Consider the following 17,238-nt stretch of genomic DNA (forward strand, 5'->3'; position numbering starts at 1 on the left):
AAATGAGTCTTGTGGTTTCTTAAATACGATGTCCATCATATATACCCACTTTTCTTCATCTCCATTCCCACCATCCTGGCTTAAGCTACCGGAATAATCTCTCATCTCTGGCTATAGACACCTAATTATTTCCCAGAATCTATTCTTTGGCAGTCCCCCATTCTCCAAGGTGTAGGAGCCAAAAGAAGCATATAAAACTCCACCATATATGGTGTCTTCCCTCTGTTTTAAACCCTTCAATGGTTTCCAAGTGTTATTAAGGTGAAAAACATTCTCAATGAACAAAGCCACAGCCCCTGCCAGATCTTACCTTTCCTTACCTATCTAACCAGTCTCATTGGATGGCTCTCTTCCCTTCAATTTGAGTCCCTGCCAAATGGGCCTTCTATATTTTTCCAAATGTTCCATTTTCTTTCCAGCTGCAGGAGCCTTCAACAGCCTCAGAAGGGTGCTGGTCTTCAGAGCCTTCAACCTTTGTATCCAGGAATCTCCTTTTTTCCTATGCAGATTTACTTACCCTTCCCCAGTGACCTGATCTACATTTGAAGGGATATTAAAAAGAGACCTTTTGACCAACACATTACAAAAGAAAAAGGCCTCCCTTAGGGCAACGGGTACCTGCTTGCTTTATAGTTTTTACACTTACATAATCATATTTTTTACACTTACAAAATCAAGAGGATTCCTTCAACAGACTCTTCCTGGAACAAATAGGACATACTCTGATGATTTGCTGTCTACTGATGTCAAAAAAATTGAAAAGTATATTTACAATTTTTGCTCTCCATCTTTAAAATCATTTTGCCTTTTTATTAAAGAGTAAATACATGTAGAGATTTTTATAAAATCAAATAATGAAAAAAAGTACACAATGAAATGTAAGTCTCCTCACCACCAATCCCTCTCTCAAAGGTAAGGTATCCATTATTAACTGTTTCTTTATATCCTTTAGAAATATTCCATGTATATATTAGTACAAATACACATACACGCATATACTCACTATTTATAGAAATGGGGATCAATGATATCTCTCTTTTCACTTAACTAGGAGATACCACAGATCAGCACACAGAGATCCTCTTATTTTCCCTCAAGTCTTCACTTGAGGTGAAGGGTCCCTCATTTGTAGTTTACTATAACATATTGAACCCACTGTTTTATTCAAGTTGCTAATAGACGTGTTATTTCCAGTTTTTTGCCATTACAAAAAAATATGCACCAAAAAAGTTGTATCATTGATTTAGAGCATGATGATTATAGCTAATAATAATGTATCATATACTTGAATATGGCTAAGAGAATAAATCTTTAACATTCTTGCCACAAAGAAGAATGGTAACTACATGATGATTAAGACAGAGGTAGTCACTAATTACTATGGTAATAATCATTTTGCAATTTATAAATTTATCAAATCCACATGTTGACCCCTTAAACTTATACAGTGTTATGTGTCAGTTATATCTCAATAAGCTGGGAGGAAAGAGGCAAAAAAACCCCACATTGTATCAATTTGTATTGCCTTCAACCATGTAGGAAAATGTTGATGTCTCTACACCTGGAAGTCACCACATATTATCTATTTGATTTTTTTCATTTTGATGAGTGAAAATTAGTATTTCAATTTTTGTTTGTGGGTTGGTTTGTTTGCTTGCATTTCTTTAATTTTTTGTTAGGCTGAACATCCTTCCTTGTTGTACACCTTTTATTTTTCTTTCTGTGAGCTAGCTATGCATATATTTCACCTGTTTTTCTTAAGTAGTTGAAGGTTTTCTTACTGATTTGTAAATTTTTTAATATAATAAAGAAATTATTCCTCTACCATTTATGTTGCAAAATTTTTAGCAACTTGACTTTTGATTTTTTTTAATGGTATTTATTCAGGAAAAATTTATAATTTTATGAGATAAAATTGATCAATTCAAGCTTTGTGTCTTGATGTGATATATATGTGTACACACACATATACACCTATATGATTTATATATATGCATATAAATGTAATTTTAAAAACATTTTAGATTATATTTTTATATTTAAACCTTTGATATCTGTTACAGAAGAGAGGAATTTGGTGATAAGCAGGAATAATACCTGGTTACTTTTAAATAGTAATTATCCTTTGCTGAAGGAATTTAATGACCTTTACAATAGTAATTAAATGAGTGTGTATTTGTCCTCCCCATATGACAACAAATACCTTTAAGGTTTTTCCTGAAGGTTTTTCCAAAGGTTCTTTTGCCCGATGCACCAAGTCAAACACTGAGAGGCCAAGGTTTGCAGCAGAGCAAGGTTTTATTCACGAGGCAACCAAAGGAGGAGACAGCAAATGCATCCCAAATCTACCTCACCAAGCACAAGGGTCTTGGGGTATTTATGGGATAAAGCTGAGGTGTGGGGAAGAGGGGAAAGGTGATTAGAGTTAATAAAAGACAGAGCTTATCGTCATTCTGCACAGGCACAACTAAGCCACCTGCTTCCCCAGGGGCTGCAGGTATGGAAAATGGCGGCCTTAGTACGTTCTGAGGGTGGAGGTTTGGATCCACTGATGTCAAAAGGTCACAGAGCAGGTACTCATGCATGCCCAGTTGGAGGGTCCTAAGCAGTCTCAACATGCTTGGGAGCTTGTACTGGACACAGCTGACTCCAAGTTTCTGAAAAAAACCAACTTAGGCAATCATCTCATTGTTTAGACTCCTTGATGCTTGGAAGATATGAAAGTTTTTGTAAAAACAATTAAAGTGAGCGTGATCAGTGAAGGCAGTTTATAGTTTATTAAGCAAGTTATAATTTAATGGCTCTAACTGATGATTACTCTCAGTTTCAAAGGTAGTGACTAAACCTATTTATTTATTTAATTTGTCCTCAGCATTCAGAAGAGTGCTTTGCACACAGTAGGCTCAGTGATAATATTCATTCATTTATTTGATAAAAGAAATAAAATTTTTAAAAAATACTTAATTTTAAAATTATAATGCATGTACATTATAATAATGTAAAATAAAAACATAAAGAAAAATATAAAGAAAACCTTAAAATACACGTGTAAGCCTACCATCCGAGAGATAACTATGATTAACATTTTGTGACTTTTCCTTCCTATTATTTTGTTTATGTAATATACAGTCAGCACTCCATAACCACGGTTTCCACATCCACAGATTCAACCAAGAGTGGATCAAAATTATTAGAAAAAACAATTCCAGAAAGTTCCAAAAGCCAAAGCTTGAATTTGCCAAGTACTGGCAACTATTTTCATATGATTTACATTGTATTTACAAGTATTTACATAGCATTCACACTGTACTAGGTGTTATAAGTAATCTAGAGATGATTTAAAGTATACAGAAGGATATGTGCAGGTTATATGCAAACACTACACTGTTTCACATAAGGAACTTGAGCACCTGCAGATTTGGGTATTGGGTGAGGGTCCTAGAACCAATGGAACCAATTGCCCTCAGATACTGAGGGAGGATTATACTATTAGGGGTAAAGATAGCATAGTGGACAGGGTTTTCCCTACCATCAAGAATGTTCTTGGAGAGCTCAGCTGATCTTAACACCTGTTCCAGGGGGTGTATTTTCAATCCAGGCCAGGCTGGTCAGAGGACTTCTTTGCCTCCACCCCTTCTTCAGGGATGCTTGATGCAGGATAGGCCAATCACATCCCTCACTGGGAATGCTGCAAGGGGCAATTATTGGTTTTGTTTTGTTGTTGTTTTTATTTTTTTGCTGGGATTTTACAATGTGAGGATGACGTAAAGGTGAAGCTGCCAGTGGCTCTCCAATTGCAGAGTAATTCTTGATGGAGAACAAAGCCAAAAAAGTGCTAAGAGATGCAGAGAGAAACGTGGGGACATCGTTTCAGCTTCTGGATCCAGCTATGCCTGAAGCAACTTTCTAGCCACATAAACGAATATATTTCTTTTTGTGTATAAACTAGTCGGAATTGAGTTTCTGTCACTTTCACCTGTAATAGTTTGGACTAATATAGGAATAGTTTTGATAGAATTGCATGGTGTTTTGGTGAAGGATCCATGAATGCCTGACTCTCGACTTCCTCCTTTCAGAGTTCTGCTGCAAGGAGCAGAGGAGGGGGACGAATACACACACACACACAAAAGAAATAAGAGCGGAAAATATTCTTCGCCAACTGTATAATGAGTAATCCTGAGAGGCTCAAGTAAGGTGAGACACAGCACTGGATAGAATCTCCCTCTCCCCTTAAGACTCTTTATATCTTGCATTATTGGTTGCCAGAGAAGCTGTTTTTATTACATATTCCCATCGGAAGGGACTGAGTTTTATATAATGAAGATTAGAGAAGTTAAGTGAATTTAGAATTTAATATACAGAGCATTTATAGCCAACCAGGCTTCATATAGATGAGTAAGTTTCCTGATGGGGAAAGACTTTGGAGTCTTTGGATGGAGAACATGGGCTTGCTTTCTCCTAAACTTTCTGTTATGATTACCTTAATTCTCCATTTTTTCTTCCTAGTAGAAGCATTGTCTAAGAATGTTCATGGCACTTATTTTGGAGGAATTTAGAGATCTAGAGAGGAAAAGAGCTGATATATATATATATAAATAATTGTAATGTAGTGTTGTTAAAGATGAAACGCTTTTGTAGCTTATAATGTTTATAATGGTATGTTATAATTACAAAGAAAGTTTTTCCCAGTGGTTTCTTCCACACATCACTTCTTTACCTTTCCAATAATACTAGAATGTAGGGGGCAATTATTAGTTTCTCATTTTGCAGGTAGGGAAACAGAGATATTTAGCAGGTGATTTGCTTAAATCTTATCTCATGACCGGGTTTATAAGAAAGTCTGGTTATAGGTTTATAAGGGAAACCAATTACACCTGCAAAGTTTTCCTAGCTCTCTGGTTCAGGCTTTCACATGAACCAAGGGTATTACCTTAGACAGATTCATTTAACCTCCTTAGGTTCCAGCTTCTTCATCTGGAATATGAGGCAATGGGCTAGATTCAGGTTCAACTAACCTTCAATAGGCACCTATTAAGTGCAGTCATGTGCTAGTAACTTTCAACGTCATCATAATAATTTAAATTAAATTTTAAACTAAATTTAAATTAAACCTTATAACAAATGAAGAAAACTAGGCACCAAGAAGTTAAGTAACTTGTCTAAGATAAAGAATTAATTAATTTGGATTAATAAAAATTAATTTAAATTTAAATTAAAATAATTAAATCAATGTATTTAAATATAATTAAAATTAATTAAAATAATTAATCTTTATTAATCCAAAGTAATAAAAAGTAATTTGGATTAACATATTAATCCAAATCTCCTGACTTAAAAAAATCAGTGTTTTCCTCTATACTTTAGCACTATCCTCTGTGTTTTAGCATTCTATAAAGTTATAAAACATGTACATGAGTTTTGATTTATTGACATATAAACTAAAATAGTTCTCTTACCCAAAATACATGTAATGTAATGAGTAAAATAATTAATATATCTAAATTAAAATTTTAAAGTTTGACCGAGTTTATATAACCAAACTGTTTATGACTTAATAATGTTTGAGGCTTCTAAGTGACATAGGAATGTGTTTAAAAATATATTACAGAAATCCAAATAACAAGATATTCAATGTGCTATCAACATGCAGATTCAGAAGTTGGTTCAAAGTAGTAATTTCTTTGTTGAGAAGTGCATAATTTCAAATATACTTTCTCATTCTGTTCAGCTCAACAAATGGATTTTAATATGTTAACTGACACAAAGGAGGAAGAAAGCTACTATTTAAAAAAAAATTTTAGATGGAAATTTCATGATTGGCATGTTTGCTACTATGCCTATCATTAATAATTACTAGTTGGTTGATAGATTTTAATCATTATATTGGCACATAGGAGTAAAATTTATAATAACACAGATACCTGATATAACAAGACAGGTTATATTCATTATATTTTGGAGATACTCAGGAAATACAGCTATTTGGAGAAGCTATCTACATCTCTTGTGTGGACTCCATTTCTAAATTCCCCCAAAGTCTGTCGTTTCCTCTGTTATGTACCATATTTTCTATATTATTTTAAAATATTTAATTCTGATATAAAAATAATAGGAAAAAAGGAAGGACAACTGATGACACTAAGTAGAGAAGCAAATAACCTGTGAGACGTGGTAGACATAGAGAAAGAAAGTAGTCATGTGAGGTGAACAGGTAAAATGATGGACAAAAGAGAAAATCACTTTAGAAAAGGATGGAAGGATAAGTATTTATAATTCACTAAATGTGCATAAGGCATATGAGGCGTTCAGTATTTACTGGGTTGAAAACAACTCTTCATTGGTAACATCAAGTCTGGCCCCAAGTACCCTCTGTCCAGGAAGCACAAATAAAGTCTGCAGCCGCTTATCGGGCAGGTTGTAATTGTGACCAGGCACAATGGCCCCTGCATCTCTGACAGAGCAAGTGAGATATTGGCCCCAGATATCTTAAATCTGTTGGGTCACCTTGCTTAAACTTCTGCTCTGGTCCTTGTAACCCCACCAGCAGTGGGGAAGGTTGATGTGTCTGAGTCGGAAGAAAGAGAGACAGACAGATGCAATAACTCAGATTTCATAGGCACATTGTGTATGTTCAGGTGATAGATCTTTCATCTGTTTGCATTCTAACCCTTGTGGGTTAACCTACCCCAACTCTTTCCCTGCTTCTCACTCTTCCTCTGTGTTTTAAATGGATATAATAAACTGTGTGAATTGAGCATCTTAATTTGCACTGTGAGCCTTTCCTGTTCGACCACTTCTGTGCTAACCTGCCTGGTCGTGTACTTGGAGACTTCTATTACATCAAGGTAATTCCCCACGTGGCACTGCTGGTCAATTTTTGCCTCATATTTCTTCTTTATATTTACAACTGATGGTAATTACACTGCAGTGGGTAGAGAATATACCATTTCAGAAAGATATTTGGTCATCTAAAAAGAGCATTTAACTGTCACAGGGATACATTCCAATAATAGTCTGGCTGCAGCAGACAAACAAAATAGACTTCATGGTTCAGCAGGATAAAATCAGAGCACTTTAAAGCTGGTTCCAGTTCAAACTCTCACTTTGAAGGATGAGATTTAGTGACTTGCCGAAGGTCACTATTTCTAGTAACTAGTAAGCCAGAACAGGAGCCAATGCTGTCTAAAGAGGCTAGGGTGTTATTTGAGCTACTATTGCTGTTTCTGTCTGGGTCTTGGGTAATGACCAAGCACGCATTCTGGCACATGCCGTGTAATGACTAAAAATATAAACTACAGCTGTCACAATTAATAGATTAACATTAAATGATGCAAAAATAAACAGAGAATGTCTGTTTATTAACAGGGTTTATAGAGGTGTCACTGAGACATTTCAAGTGCTAAAAGTTGCTGTTCTTTCCTGCTGTCAGTTTAATCATGACATTACACATTTCCCTTTGTTTAGAAGACTGAACATTAGTCAATCTTCTCAATGCTCACCAGCTAATATATATGAAGAACTGTGTTAGATGTTTGGAACATAAAAATGAGTAAGATTTAAACTTCAAGAATCAACAAATACTTTGGACTTCCTCTATGTGTCAGGCACTGTTGTAGGCACTAGGAAACCATAACAACAGTGGCTTAAACCAGAGAATATTCATAATCAATAAAAATAAGTCCAGAGGCTTGACTGGCAGCTCAACTATGACCTCAGGGACCCAATTTTTTTTTTTTTTTGACGGGGGGTCTTTCCATTTCTTCCTATGATTTTGGAGTTTTCTTTTATGCTTTTTGCCTTGTGGTCTCAAAAGACCTGCTTCAGTTCCATGTATCATGTCCTCACAATACCATTTCCAAAGCAAGAAGGATGAGGGTGGTGAGAGAGATCTTCTCTTGTAAGTCTCTTTTTATCACACACAGAATTTCTATCCTGAAGATTCTCAGCGGACTTCCCCTCAGATTGGTATTGAAGAGTAGAACTTTCTGTGATGTTGGAACTATTCCATAGCTCGTGCTGCCCAAAATGGTATCCACCAGCCACATATAGCTAGTGAGCACTTAAATTATGGCTAGTGTGACTAAGGAATAGAATTTTTAGTTTTATTTAATTTTAATTAATTTGAATTTAAATTTAAACACGTGTCTAGTATCTACCATACTGCACAACCTACAGCACAACCTTTGATTCTTTTTGGCTAGAACTAGATTATGGCCATCAGTAGTTGCCAGGGAGGCTGGGGAAATGATTACGTAGCTTTTTCAGCCTCCAAGGGAGGAAAAGTTTGGGGATGGCTCTTTGGCAGCAACTAATGGAGTCTGCCATAAAAAGCAAATAAGACAAAGCATCACAGAGCTGGTATTGTAATGGGGGAGGCTAACAGCGTAAAACTATAAACAAATTTTAACAGGTAGCCATCTTCAGGTTTGAACAAGCCCTGTTATCTAGTTCAGTCTAGATGATTGGTCTAGATTCTAGATTAATGTAATAGGGAGTGATTGAAGGTGGGAGGGAGTAATTTAAGAAGGGGTGGGTAAAATTCTCTAGGAGCTCATAGTCTGGTAGAAAAGGAAGAAGACAGACACGTAAAATAAATTGTTAATAAATAGGGTGGTATATATGTATATACATCCCATATTTATTACATATATAAATTGTATATTTTTACACATATACATAGTTAATACGGAGTCTATAGTAGGAGGATAAACAAAGCATCTTTGAGTGTTTCTCTCGTATCTCCTACAAGCCTTACATAACATAGCAAGACAGGATTCGCAGCCTAGAAGCCTTGGAATGTGGTCCATCTACAATCCTTACAGCAACAGTTGACGCAATACAGCTTTACAGGACTACATGTACAAGAATATAGTTAATGAGTGATTTCTCAAAGGGTTCCTATAGGATGTTCTCAAGTGGGATAATCAAAAGCACTGTGAGAACTTTGAAAGGACCTATTAAGTCCTGTAACTTCAAATGGTATGATGATCTTGATGCCTGAGCAGGCATTAGCAGTAATAGACCTGTCTGACAAGAGGCTGTCAGGGCTGGGGCAGCTTAATTAAAGCCAAGATTCTGGTGTGACTGAGGGTAAATGATGGTAAGTTTCAGCAGTATCATCCTCAAAGATCTTAGTAAGTGGGGAAAGGACCATTTGCTATGTCCTTACAAACCCACGCTGGTACAGAATGATGATAATTCAGGGTTGTGTGCATTCCAAGGAATACCGGGTTGAAAGATATACTTTCTAAAGCCCTGTAATATACTGTACTATACTATTTTGCGATCTGTAGTGATTCTTATTTTCAAAGATAGAATTACTGATTTCTGTGCAAGAATGGTTGAAATTATCCATATAATAAAGCATTTCCTCCACAATTCTCCTTGGATTCATGATACGTCTTGAGATATCTCTTTGTCTTATAATTCTGTACTTTATACAACTTTCTCAACTACAGTGAAGTAAAAAGAGGATAGGTATCAAACTGATGTTAGCACTCATGGTAAACAAATATAAAAACAGACATGCACATTTATTTCAACTATAGTCTGAAATAGAGTATGTGAAGATATTCACAGATTCTGAGTTCATATGACAATTTGTAGCTATGAAAATAGTAATGTGGCTAATAAACTTCCATATTGCTATAGTAAGAAGTTTTTATCTTTATAAAGAAAACAGATGAGGATGGTGATGATTTTGTTAGGGAATAAGAATTCTTTAAATAAATTCAAGAGAATTTATTTAATTTCACCACTTAAGTTTATTTATAGATTTAAAGCTACTTAGTGGTGATGATGCTCTCCCACTTTTTCTATCCATCAGTGTCAAGAACTGCACTGTTCAACTGGGTAGCCACTAAACACCTTGGACTATTTAAATTTGAATTTAAATTAATTAAAATTAAATAAGGTGAAAAATTATCTTCTGACCCTACATTAGCTACATTTCAAGTGTTAAATAGCCACCTGCTGCCACCATATTGGACAGCGCAGATCTAGAACATTTCTAACACAATATGCACTATTAGCAATGGACACATGGGCTCACATCGTTGATTTTCAAAAAACGTCGATCAAATGAAGCATTATTCAACTTAATGCAATAGTTTGTGTTAAACAAAAGCCATTTATTTACTGTTGAGGAAGTTCTAGACATACAGAGATTCCTAGGAATCCGTCCCTAAGATAGATTCTGTCGGGCCCTTAGGCAGTAATGACCTTAGACTCAGGCAAGAAAAACCCTGCCCTGGCTCTGCATTTTAGAGGGCACCATCCTAGCTCTCCTCCCCAAGGGGCAAAAAATCTCCAGGGCCAAGGGATGTGTTCCCCAAGAGCCTGTGTTCCCTTTCTATTTCTAGACCTTGTCCAAGGAGCCCAGGACCCTGGAATTCACTGATCAAAAATTCCCAAGGCTACTTCCAGGGCCTGAGCAGGCCTCTTCCCAGAACTGTCCTCCCAAGGGAGGACCTCACAACCCGTGTATGCACTCCTAGGCCCGAGGGGTTGTCAAGGGGTGGCTGTTTGAGGGTGTGCAGGGAGCTTGGCTGAGTGGGCTGGGGCGGCGACACGTGTGCGGAAAGCCCCTCTTGTTCGTCAACAGGAAGCAAAAGTGATGGAAGTATGTGTAGACTGAGGGCTGGCGTCTGGCTCTTTCCTCCTTGCCATGTATAGGGTGCAGCTCCAACGTAAGTAAGAGCTCTGTGAACACGCCTGGCCTTCCAGATAGTTATTAAATATATTTTTCAAGATAGGAGCATAGAATATATTTTATTTGTAAGCTTGACATATTCCTTGTAAATATTTAAACATAGGGTACGTGAACCCCGGTCTTGCAAATGTTAGGGCGGAGCTGGCCGCCTTCCCTAGAATAATCGATTCAGCTGGGTTTTCTTGGCTGGTTTGCTTCCAATTGCACTAACTGGTTACATCTGAGGTATCTCTGGATGCCAGAGGGAAATTTCTTTCTCCAAAGGCTGCCGGTCCAGCGAGGCCCCGATGCATCCTTTGAAAGGGTTATAAGTGGAATTGCTGAAGGCCAGAAACGGCTTTGGAGGGTCCCCTTTCCGGGAGAGGAACCTGTTCCTAGCTCTCCTGTATTCCGGACAAATGAGACCAAGGTGTGCGAAGAGAAGGCTCGCGATCCCTGCGTGGGCAGAGAGGTGGGAAGGCGAGTCCTTTGAAGAGAGTTGGTTTGGGGCACTACCTCTCTCCTTGCCTTTCTCCAAATAAATTCAGCCCTGCTCTCCTCCCTCATCCCAAGCCTGGGACTGGGGCTTGCCGGGCGGTACGGACGGCCCCCAGGGGCGCACAGGGCGCCTTTGTCTGGAGGGCGGCGAAGGAGGAGGAGGGAAGCTTGCCAGACACTGGCCACTGTGGCTGGAGTTTGGGCTAGAACTTTCTTCCACCCTCTCCACGAGTTACCGTACTCCTGCGGGCCCACAACTCCTGCCCGGAAGCCGGGCACGCCTGGGGTCGTGGACACGCGACGGGTGGCGCTGGCCTGGGAGCGCCAACCTCCTTCCCGGAGCCACGGGCGGCGGGCGGTGAGGGGACAGGAGACCACGAGGAGGAGGAGGAGGAGAAAAAAGAAGGGAAGGAGGAGGGGGAGGAGAAAGGGCGGGGGCGGTGGCAGGGGGGGAGGAGCCGCCGCGGGCAGGGGCCGGGGGAGGCGGAGGCGGAGGCGGAGGAGGAGGCGGCGCTCCCGCTCGGCCGTAGAGCGGCGCAGGGACCCGCGCGGCCGTGACCCGGCGGCCACCCAGAGGCCGAGCGCGGCCGCAGCGGACAAAGGAGCATGTCGGCGCCGAGGAGGGCGCGTCCTCCGGCCGCCACAAGGCTCCGGGCACCCCCGGGCCCGCGCTGCGCTCCCGTCCGCCCGGGCACCGGGGCGGCCCGCTAGGCCAGCGCTCCGCCGCTCGGCCGTCAGGCCCCGACCCGCCGCCCAGCCCGCAGCATGGAGCCGCCCGAGCGCCTGCGGGGCCGCGCGCCGCCGCCTCTGTTGCTGCCGCTGGCTCTGCTCGCGCTGCTGGGAGGCGGCGGCGGGGCCGCGGCGCTGCCTCCGGGCTGCAAGCACGACGGGCGGCCCCGAGGGGCCGGCAGGGCGGCGGGCGCCGCAGAGGGCAAGGTGGTGTGCAGCAGCCTGGAGCTCGCGCAGGTCCTACCCCCGGACACGCTGCCCAACCGCACGGTCACCCTGTGAGTAGCCCGCGGGGCGCCGCTCTGCCCAAGCGCCCGGACCCCTCCCTCCTTCCCTGCCGGCGCTCTCTGTCGTGCCGCTTCTCTCTCCGCGCGACTTGCAAAAGGGTCCCGCCGGCACCCCTGTGCCTTTGTGTGAATGAAGCTGCGGGCAGGGCTGGTGCTGGGCAAGCGCCGGGGGGCTCGGTCTGGGCGCGTTTCTGCGGCAGGCGAGCAGATGTGTCCCTGAGCTGCCTCCGAGCTCCGCTAGTTTGTAAACTATAAGTTTGTAAAGTAAAAGTTTTCGGGTTCCCCGCGCGGTCCGGCGCGGCGCTTTTGAGCTGCGCGGTGCCACGTGAGGATGCAAGTAAACATGCAGTCCGCAGAGTTAAAGCTCATTCATCCTGTGCGTGGGCTGCCGGGAAACACAGTGCTAGGTGAGATTCGCCAGTCCTTCAGCTTCTTCCAACTTAAGTTACTTGGACGCAAGTTTGCAGGATACTAAAGCAACATGAGGACTTTGAACGCCCCGGTGTGTGATCCCCAAACCCCCAGACTGTTTACTTCGCTTTTGCTGTCTTAGTTTTATTACAGTTAAAGAGCACCTTTTAAAATAGAGTTGTTTTTAAGGGCCAGAAATATATTTCAGATGAAATCGTGCACCTTCCAGCTCCGTTTTCTTGGGTGTGAGCGCTCATCTTTTTAAAAGCCGAGAACTTCGGATTTGCAAACTGTGCGTTTGCTGAGCCTTGCAACTCAAGGACTTGATTTTTAGATTGAGTTTCCACCTGGAAGGAAAAATTTTTGGTCTCGTTACTCAGTTTGTGTTACGATTCACGGTCCAGTTTTGCAAGCGTGGTTCTGCCAATTCTAGCTGAACCCGTGGCCCCAGTGACTCTTGACTTTATTTTCTGAACAACGAATTGGTTTGGGAAGGCTTGAAAGTGTTCCTAATTGGTATTTTGTCGAGCTGAAATATGAGTCCCTCGGCGCCGTCTTCCTCTATGTTGTTTTGGTTGGTTCCCTAAAAAGAATCAAGGCTGCCACTATAAAAACATGAAGGCAAGGGAAGCAGCATGACCTGTGAAAGAACTTAAACTGCGGTTTTTAATTTAACCCCAAAATATGGTTTTTAATTTAACCCAAATTAACCCAAGCAGGATTTATGGGTAAGACAAGTACAGATTTCATTACCAACACCTTTGTTCTTCATTTCCATTTGTTTGAATTAGGAAAGATTTAACACAGGAAAATTGTGTGTTTCTGTTTATGGAGGCCCGAAAATGGTAAAAGAGTTTTTGTTTTGTTTGATTTCCTTTACCAACACTCAACCATTTGGTAGCGGCAGCAGCTGTATTTATTTCTTAGCCAGATTCTTTGAAGTGGATATTTTGGGTATGGGACCATAATTACAGCCTGGAGTCAAGTGGAGAAAAACCTTTGTGTTGCCCAACTCCCTTGTTACTCTGAAGAAATTAGTCATCATACATTTGGGTTCTGGATCAGTGGCACTTAAGCTGATTCAAGTTTAGGTCGAGTTTTTCTTAACTGTCAACAGTGGATTAAAGCAGCTACTTTAAATTGTTGATTTTGCGGGGGAAAAAAGTTGATATTATAGAAAATCACTTTTCAGCGTATTATCAAACTATTTCACTGAACTTTTTTGAGCTGATTAAAATATAAGTGCTTTTGAAATGCCATTTTAATCCTTTTTTTCACCTGAAAGCTCTTTAGATAAAAGTAAAATTAATAAAATTTATTCAGTGAATGGGAAGAAATTATAATTTATTTAAGGATCATATAAAGTTGACGTTCTGGATGAAGTTGGTTCAAGGTGTATCAGACCTGGTGGAGGGTCTTCTGGGCCAATTTCCTCGTTTTATTAGGGAATAAATCAGAGGGTCGCCGTGGATAAATGACTTGCCCAAGTTCCCATGGTGAACGACTGGCAAGGGGTCCGTGTCCCAGATCCCTGCCCTGCAGTTTAGATGCTTTCTCATCATCACCCCTTGTCTTCATCTTCCTTCCTAGTTCAACACGGTTTTTTATTGAACTGAGGTCGTGGGCCGTATGTTGAGGTTTCGACTAGGTGTTAGTTTCCTAGGACTATGGTAAATTACCACAAATTTGATGGCTTAAACAACAAATTTCTTCTCTTGCAGTGCTGGAGGTCAGAAGTCTGAAATCAAGGGTTTCAGCAGGGCCATGCTCCCTCCAGAGGCTCTGGGGGAGAAGCCTTGATTCTTTCAGCTTCTGACATTACTTGGCTTGTGGCAACCCAGCTCCAATCTCTGCCTGTGTCTTTGCATGGCCTTCCCTTTGTGTGTCTCTCAAATACTGTTCTTTCTCTTCTAAGACACCAGTCATTAAATTTAGGGTCCACCCGAAGTCCAGGATGATCTCATCTAGAGATCTGTGACTTAGTTACATCTGCAAAGACCCTCTTTCCAAACAAGGTTACTTTCAGAGGTATAGGGCTGAGAAGTTAACTTGGACCTATGGCTTTGGGAGACACTCACCTTTCAGTTCACTACAAAATATAGATTAAAAACATCTTTCTTCTCCAGGAACTTATGGTATTTGGGGAGAGATATTCATGAATACGTCTCAGGACAGTATGGTAAACGGTGTAATATCAGGGTGCACAAGTAGAAAAAGGGACCCAGAAGAGGGCAACCGAGGCCCCTTTAGGGCTTAGTGGGTGGAATGGAGGATCTGAGGATCCAAAGCCAATTTGAGAAGGATGAGAAAGATGATAGTGAAGGACATGGTGAGGCAATGAGAGGATGGAAGGTGGGAGCCTCCAGAATGCCCACGGGTGTGGAGATGCTTGTGAAGCCATGCATTTGATATTGCTTGAAAGTCAAGGGCAAGTATCTAGTGCCTGGAGTGGTGGTGGTGGTGGCGTTGGGGCGCGGTGGGGGGCAGGTCAAGGTCGGACAGGCTCTCTGGTTGGAGTTTTCATTCCTTAGGTGTGGCCAAGCATTTTCAGCTGAGCTGTGATGCAAGTGTTGCATGGAAAGTTGATAGGTGTTGAAAGGATGTCAAGCATTGGATAGAAGTTTTCTTTTTTCTTTCTTTAATAATGAAAAATAAGGCCTTTTCTACTTAGTGGATGAACTGGATTTCAATATATTGATAGCTTAAAGCTCAGATCTTTCAACTATCTTAGTGAACAGCACATTTTCATAGCCATGTTTCTAGAGAGGACTTGCAGAAGTCCTCAGCTTGACCTGTTTTTTGTATCTCATGTAGCCTTTTGTATTAAAGGATTAAATTCCATTTATTATTCTTACACACATGTGGAATAAAAATTTAACTGCATTTAATGTTTTTGTTGGAAATCTGTTTACTTTATTCCTATGTTTTATATGAGATGCTCAATATTAAGTTTTAAAAATTCTGAGGACATCAGTGGTAGAAGGTTGTACAGATTTAGCCCTGCTTTTTCAACGGTGTTTTCCTCATGATGCTACGTGGCGATTCTACTTTATCAAATGTTATGTTTGTTTGCTGTCAGAAAACTGATAATTGGATGTCACCAGCGTATGCAGCTCAGTGCCAGGTACACAAAAAGAAGTGCTTGCATTGTTGGGAACTTAAACCTGGTTGGAGAGAGAAGTTGCACTAAAGCAAAGCAGAAATCTCGGGAACAATCACAGAATGTCTGTAATTAAGTAATAAATCCTGTACTCTGATTGCTTAAATGCTTTAGGAAGCCTGAAAAGAGGAGAGAGCAGTGGGGCTGTGGAGGCATTGGAAGATTTTTAAATTTTCTTAGAGAAGTTAAGACTTGAGCATGGCCCAAGGGGAGTGAAAGATGGGGTTTTGGGCGCAGGGGGCGGGGAGGGCATTCTGCAGTAACAGTGAGGGGTGGTGACGGACTGGCCCCACTGAAATGCAGAGAGGGTTTTTGGAACCATTGGTCTATCCATGGTATTTCAAGCACGGGTCTGGTCGAGGTCAGTTATGTGAGAGTGTACAGATGGGAGGAGGGGGGGGGCCAGGCTGAAGCCTCCTGGAACGGAGGAAGAGCCAGAGAAGAAAGGAGCCTCTGGTGAGGTGGGGGGAGCACCTGGGGAGTATCTGGTCATAGAAGCCAAGAGAAGTTCAGGTTTGAAGACAGGAATTGGGGGCGCCCCAGTTGAGAGATGCTGAGAGATGAGGAACAGTAAGACCAAGCTGGATTTGACAGCCTGGCGCTTTGGTGCCCTCCGTGGATCAGAGGCTGGGGAAGACAGGTTGGGGTGGATTGAAGGGAGAACAGGGTGAGGATGGTGGTGATGGCACCTCGATGAGGAAGAAGTTTGGTGTGAGGGAAAGAGAACGTTAGCGCCTGAGTATGGTGGGGAATAGTTGGGGAGAGGGTGAAACGCGCGATGGAAGGTGAGATGGGATGCGAGCTGGAGCGCTGGTTTGGTTTTTTTTTTTTTTGGAGGTTTGGTTTGGTTTTTGATGGAGCAGGATGTTCCATCCCCACCTGGTGACAGGAGGGAGCGCAGGCAGGAGGCTGTGGGGGGCTGGGCAGGTGGGATGAAGAGGGCTTTCCTGCCCCCTTGCTTTTATTTTCTTAAAGACCTAGAGGCAGGGTGAGGGGAGGAGGGCTGAGTAGATGGTGTGAAGAGGAAGGTGAAAGAGGAGGGAAGTGGTTCTTTTGGAAAGTGGGAGAGTGACCGTCCTGGGGATGGCAGAAATGTCACGGGAGTGGAGTTGTGTCCATTTTGCCTTGTGATCCAGTTCCAAGGGAGATGGTCAGCGCTGTTAATTCTCTCCAGCTGCCTTCAGTTTAGAGATGAGGAGCATTGGTATTAGCCAGGCTGCTGCTTTGCCAGGTGAGGGCAACAGAGGGAGAGAAGAAGCAGGGCAATTTTTGTTGTTGCTGTTTTCGGCCACGCTCGCTGCGCGGCTTGCAGGATCCTAGTCCCCCGACCAGGGACTGAACCCGGGCCCTTGGCAGTGAAAGCGCAGAGTCCTAACAACTGGACCGCCAGGGAATTCCCAAGGAGCAGGGTGATTTTAATGAACAGCCCCCAAAGCTGTCGTGGCCTGAATTCTTGTAGGTCA

At 41.8% G+C, this 17,238-nt stretch overlaps 1 protein-coding gene across 1 annotated transcript in view; it reads left to right on the top strand.

Annotated features, from left to right (window-relative positions):
* The first annotated feature begins 11,953 nt into the window (after window positions 1-11,953).
* The window catches only part of ADGRA3 (adhesion G protein-coupled receptor A3), a 111,727-nt gene continuing 106,442 nt past the window's right edge, over window positions 11,954-17,238 (top strand). Inside the window, exon 1 of the mRNA XM_059066476.2 lies at window positions 11,954-12,195. Coding sequence (XP_058922459.1) covers window positions 11,954-12,195 — 242 coding nt within the window. The remainder of the gene's footprint in view (window positions 12,196-17,238) is intronic.

Source organism: Kogia breviceps, chromosome 6 (genome assembly GCF_026419965.1).
Source record: "Kogia breviceps isolate mKogBre1 chromosome 6, mKogBre1 haplotype 1, whole genome shotgun sequence".
NCBI lineage: Eukaryota > Metazoa > Chordata > Mammalia > Artiodactyla > Physeteridae > Kogia > Kogia breviceps.